Below are 6334 nucleotides of genomic sequence, written 5' to 3'. Positions count from 1 at the left end.
TAAATATATAAAAAAATTACAAAACTGGGTATATATAAAAAATAATAATAAAATAAACATTTATTTTTTTTATAAAAAATGCAGGCCCAAAAAATCTGCCCGAAATTAATATATGCCCCACAAATCTGCCCCACAAATCTGGAATATATAAATTGATAAATGCAGACCCAAAAATGCTAAATATAATTGGGCAGTATGCTGAATGCAGGGGCGAAATACTGAATGCAGTTTGCTGAAAATAACAATTAAGGGCACAATAGTACTTTTGCCTCTCCAGGGGGTTATCTCAAAGGAAGAATTTTAGGGATGGACCTATCCCTATATATTTTCTATCCTAGGGGTGTATATCAAATGGACCCTATATTTTTATTTCAGAATCAACACCTTGAATCTATATCTTGAATGTATGATCCTCTTATGAGTCTGTCGGAGACATACATAAATCATAATGATAAGTAGCGTTTGTATCACACGACTGTTATTGATATCGTGTGACGTACATTGATGCATGCACAAATGCCAAAAATTAATTAAAAGTTTCAGATGCATCAATTTCACCCGGTGTAGGATCTCAAAAGCCCAGTTATTGAAGATTTCTCATATACCTCAATCATAAATTCTAGTATTATTCATTAGACTGCTCATGTCATTATTGAGGGTATTAACAACTTTGGGGCTCTTTGGCATATGGTGTTTCAAATTTTCATTGGTGTATAAATAATATTAAATAAATTTTAATTTTCATATGCATTATTATTAATTAGTTTTAACTAAATTAATCTAACCAATGTAATATAATAAGTTTTAAAAATATAAACAATCGCGGTTCAATACTTTCAAGTTCCAAACATCTATTATTAATTACTATATCAAATATAATCTTCACTACTGAAAAATATAATATATTGAATCAATTCAGTATATAAAAACAAGGGCAAATTACCAAAACCCCCCGGAGGTAAGCCTAAATAACGAAAATCCTCCCACGTTCTCGTAATTACGAAAACCCCCCGAGGTATGCAGACATCTTACAAATCGCTCTAACGGTGTTAAACTCGATAGAATCTTTTTGATTCTCAAGAATATTCCTCCGATAATATCAATTTTGCCTTTGTACACGAAATTACCCTTAGGGGGGTAATTGTAAGCATTTTAGAAATCGAATCATTCGCAAAAGGACCAAATCTGCGATTACCATATAGTTACATCCCACGTGGATCGATTTACACGATTCCTCAAACTTCCGGGAACAATTTTTTTGAAACAACACCAGCGCCGCCGCGGAGAAAACAAGACGCGGCTGCTTGTTGGGTGTGAACCGGTGGAACTTCGTTTCCCGGCGATCATCTTCCGGCGGCGCCGGCAGGTTGAGATCCAACTCCAGCATGTTTCTGGTCTTTTCTCCGGCATCAATAATATCAGACGACGACGTCGTATTGGTGTTAGTTGCAGCAGACCTGTGTCTTCTCATATGGCCGCCCAATGCTTGCCCCGACGCAAACTCCGACCCGCATATCGAGCACTCGTGAGTTTTCGGAAATTGCGTTGAAGTTGGTGCCGGAGTATATTCCGCTGTTTGATCAATCGGCGGCGCCGCCGCCGGTGGTGGCTTTTTCCGATCAACGTCTGCGGCGGCGGCGGGGGGTTTGGGTTTCTTGTGGCTTGCGCGGTGGCCACCCAACGCTTGAAACGAAGGGAATGTTCTGCTGCAAGTCTTGCACTCGTAGACGTAGATGCCAACTTTCCCTTCCGCCGCCGCCGCCGCCATTTCTGGGAATCTCCGGCTGCTGAACTTTCCCTCGGTGCCGCCGCCGCCGCCGCCCTGAGCAAGGAGTATCAGACAGTTGGCCATGTCCTCGTCTTCTTCAGTGCTGGTGGATATTACACTAGACCACGTAGCCGGAGAGAATCACATTTTCAGCTTTTTTCTTTTATTTTCACATATTTAACAGAAGGATATAATAGACATTTCACGTTTTCTGTTAAAAAAATTCGGTCAACCGTTAGTCAAGGGGGTTTTCGTAATTACGAGAACATGGGGGGGATTTTCGTTATTTAGGCTTACTTCAGGGGGGTTTTGGTAATTTGCCCTAAAAACAAATGCATGACTTAATACAACTCACTCATGTTATTAAAATCGATAGTGCTAAAAGTTCAAATGAAAAATAAAATATGATGTTTATTTTAAAAAAAATTGATTATAACTCATTGAATTAATTTAAATTGATTAACCTCAATTATTGACAAGAACTTATTAAAATTATTGATTATTTTATCATATGACAATTATTGACATGAACATTTAATTTTAACAAAAATAGATTATAAGACATTCCAATTAATTTTCCTATTTTAAAAACAAAACTATATATGATGAGTAGAATCAAAATATTATGATGTGGTTTTTCTTTTAATAATTGGTTTAAAAATAATTTAAAATTTTAATAATTGGTTTAATAATAATTTAAAGGGAGATAGTATTGACAAGAAAATATTAATCGAATACACTATTTATAATTAAAGTTATAGTATCTTTTTAATTGAATTTAATCATAAAAATAGTAAAATATAATTCGTAAAAATCGTAAGAATAATATTTTAATCGTAAGATTTGAATCGGTCAAGCTCAAATTTCTTTTAATCCATAAGCTTTATTCAAGTATTTAAATTGATTAAGCTCAACTATTGACAATGATGTATTAATTAAATTAATATTTATAAGTTAAGTAATATCTTTTTAATTGAATTTTATTATAAAAAATAATAAAATTTAATTTCTAAAAATCGTAAGAATCAAATCGTAGATAATTTTGAATCAAATCGTAAAAAATAATATTTTTTTTTTTAGATTTTAATTTAAAGTTAAGCTCAAGTACTTTAAAGTTTCAATTTACTTTTTTTTTTCTTTATTGTAATTTATTACTAACAAAAAAAATAATAAATAAATAAAAATCCGGTTTGGACCCGGACCCTGAACCTGCTCGGAACTGTAACCAGACACGTTTGATGGTTCCTTGCACCATTTTATGTTGTGTCCATGTTGCCCACAATTAGGACAACGGTATGTGAAGCCATTTATTTTCAACTATTCCCACCATCGTGCTCTTGGATTGTCTCATCTGTGTGACAACTCTCTCTCGATTACTCTTATTATATGTAATCTCAGCGGAAGACTTTTTAAAAATGTGTGGATATAAATTTACGTAAAAAAAATTTCTTTTTAAATCAGGGGGAGGGAGCTCACACTATACTAAACCCTAATCAACCAATTAACACAAATACATGCTACGTACAAGACTAGAAAATAACTAGGCATGATGGACTTAATGCAAGTTCGGGCAGATTCAGTGTAGAAAATGGGTCTAAATCACTCAATTAACCCAAAAATAATACCATACCATAAAACATGGGTCTAAATCACTCAATTAAAACAGTTTTGAAAGATGCTTGACCATTTAGGAGAAATAAATACAATGGCACAGTCACTCAGTTTAAAATCCAGAACATGGGCGAGAGTTTTGAAAATTCGTAATAAATTACCCACTTACCCAAAAACTACCAAATTTTAACCCAACGCAGAAAAATAAGTTTAAAACATTTTTCAAGTGGAAATAAGGTCTTTAAATGAGTAAAACTCCAGTTATGCCAGAAAACACCCGAATGACCCTGTTTCAGTGCAATAGTGAGAAATAATTCATAACTAATTAAATACTTACCCAAATCATGCAAAAGACCTAGCAAAATGATAAGAACAGAGAGATACAGAGACTCCTAAAATTTCATGATTTTCTAAGCAAAGAACCTATATGAGAATAATTTCCACACATCGAGACAAAACACGAAGAGGTTACTAGCCGAAAAGCGTGCATGCATATATATATTATAATACGCTTTCGTTTACAAAATACTACGGATTACCGATTAAATATCAAAAATGGGGTAATCCTAATTACTATTACACCTATTGTCTTTTAATAATTTCCACCGATCGGAGGAAGCGAACATAGAAAATACCTAAAACCGTATCAAAAGTCTTTACAAGCATATTATATATACAAATAAAACCACATAACTAAATTGAGAGCCAACACAATCCACAACCCCTCCATACGATCTCCTTCCGATTCTCGAGCTCGATTCCCAACTTCACTCCACGGGCTCCAAATCGGATATACCTACAAACATACAACACCTATATGAGCCTTTGAGGACTCAATGAGAATCTTGAAGTATTATCGAATACACATAACACATAGAGCATACATATATCTATATATATACATACGTATATCTTATACATGGACATGCAACATAAATTAAAGCAATCATATACTTTCCTTTTTCGTCAGCGTTCTTCATCACATAATTGTCACACGCATAGAGTGAGATAAATTCCCACTTTTATAACCTATGATCCCAAGACCATAGAGTGAGAATATCCCACCTTTATAACCCTATGTCATGACACGTATTGAAGATTATAGGATGAGAATCTCCCACATTTATAACCCTACGATCCCAAGACCATAGAGTGAGATTTTTCCATCTATATCCTCAACACCATAATGCAACATGCATGACATGAAAAATCTTCGGGAATCCCTCGGAAGAGTCAATCTAAGTTCCCTGTAAATAACCGCATATATTTCGAATCCGTCTATCTACGTGGAATCAAACCACCCCTAGGCCCTACGGTACCGACTCGGCGTACCCGGGATATTTACCGTAACCTCGAAAGACTTTCCATCATATTTTTATCTTTTAAAAAATCATGACACTAATGCACCCGCACATGCACCCTTCTACTTACCCTTCTCTCATCCTCACACCCAATGATCCACATAAGCAAGCAAGAGCACATAGAAAATTACAAATAAAGTTTCACAAAATTATTTAGCCATAAAAACATAATCCATAATCAATTACAAGAAATAACCGAAATCTTAACATGCAAAGGCAATCTAAAATCAAAAGTTCATTAAATCTAGCTTTTTACAAGAATAAAGTTCAAAACTTTCATCTTTTCATTTTATTCAAGTAAATTCACTAGATATACAGATGCAAGAGTATTTTAAATGAAATTAGCACAAATTCTTAATTCTTCCATCATTTTTCATAGAAAACACTAGATCTTAACATGCAAGACTTTAGATCAACCATCAATCACTATATCTTAACATGCAAGACCTTAGATCAACAATCAATCACCAAATCTTAACAAGCAAGGCCTTAAAACAACAACCAACACAAGATCAACACATGCAAGATGCCAAATAAACCAAATAAGCCATTTGAAGCACTTTACCTTAAAAATTGAAAGTTCCATAGTTAAGCCAAAAAATCAGTTTCTTTTCACAAATCAACAATCAAACACTAGATTAACACATGCAAGACACTAATTAAGCCAAATAAGCAATATAAGCATTTTCCCCCAAAAAATCCGAAAGTTTCATGGCTAGGCCAAAAATTCATTTTCTTTTCACAAATCAACAATCAAACACTAGATTAACACATGCAAGGCACTAATTAAGCCAAATAAGCAATTTAAGCATTTTTCCCCAAATTTTTGAAAAAGTATAAAACTTCACGAACAAAGTTATCTTTTCAAAACACTAACATGCAATCATCATCTAAGCCATATAATCACATAATATGCAAGGATAAACAATAAAAACACATAAAAATCGAAAATACTAGTGGTGTTGCATGTTTGAGCAAGAATTCAAGAATTCTCAACTCTACTCTTTAGGGGAAGGATTTGGCCAAAAATTCTTCTTCTATTGAAATAGGAGACTTTGAACTTATAGATAGTAAGAGTGGAGTTTGAGAGTGCATTTTGATCTTGGGCATGAGAGTGCATTTTGATCTTGGGCATTTCAAACTCGGTAAGCCGAATATTTTCATCTTTCTCTTGTTTTACATGGTATCAGAGGCAGGCCAAATGAAAAGGTCCTGAGTTCGGATCCCACCGCCACCCATTTAAAATATTTCAAGTGCAAGGCTTCAAATATAATTCGCCTGCACTTGAGGGGGCGTATTGGAGATATTAATATTAAATGATACATTTCACTAACAACTTAAGCTTTTGGTTGAGATAGAGTTTTTGGAGAGTTCAAAGCCAATGGAGAAGAAAGGAAAATACATCTTTTTGTGGGGGTGATTTTGCAATTTTCAAAAATAGGAGTGGCGGTGGTTCTTGGGTGGTTCAAGCTTGAGAAGGTGGTGGCTATGGTGGTGGTGTTATGGCTGCCGAAAAAAATGAAGGGGAGAGGAAGAAGAAAAACCTTTGGTCTTAAAGTGGTGTGTGGGAGTGGAAAAGCAAGCCTAGTCTAAG

General features: G+C 34.5%; 1 protein-coding gene across 1 annotated transcript; it reads right to left on the bottom strand.

Moving 5' to 3' along the window:
* Positions 1 to 1085: 1085 nt before the first annotated feature.
* Positions 1086 to 2060, bottom strand: LOC105948612 (zinc finger protein ZAT5-like). Its single transcript, XM_012971831.2, has one exon. The coding sequence runs from the start codon at positions 1850 to 1852 to the stop codon at positions 1130 to 1132; it is 723 nt and encodes a 240-aa protein (XP_012827285.2). The 5' UTR covers positions 1853 to 2060; the 3' UTR covers positions 1086 to 1129.
* Between the last annotated feature and the right edge of the window lie 4274 nt (positions 2061 to 6334).

This window comes from Erythranthe guttata, chromosome 1, assembly GCF_056151865.1.
Source record: "Erythranthe guttata isolate IM_541 chromosome 1, IM_541, whole genome shotgun sequence".
Taxonomy (NCBI): Eukaryota; Viridiplantae; Streptophyta; class Magnoliopsida; order Lamiales; family Phrymaceae; genus Erythranthe; species Erythranthe guttata.
This window is presented reverse-complemented; position numbering and strand designations above follow the sequence as displayed.

Excerpts from the sequence above, each read along its gene's own strand:
- LOC105948612 (XM_012971831.2), bottom strand. The coding sequence starts at position 1,852 with ATGGCCAACTGTCTGATACTCCTTGCTCAGGGCGGCGGCGGCGGCGGC.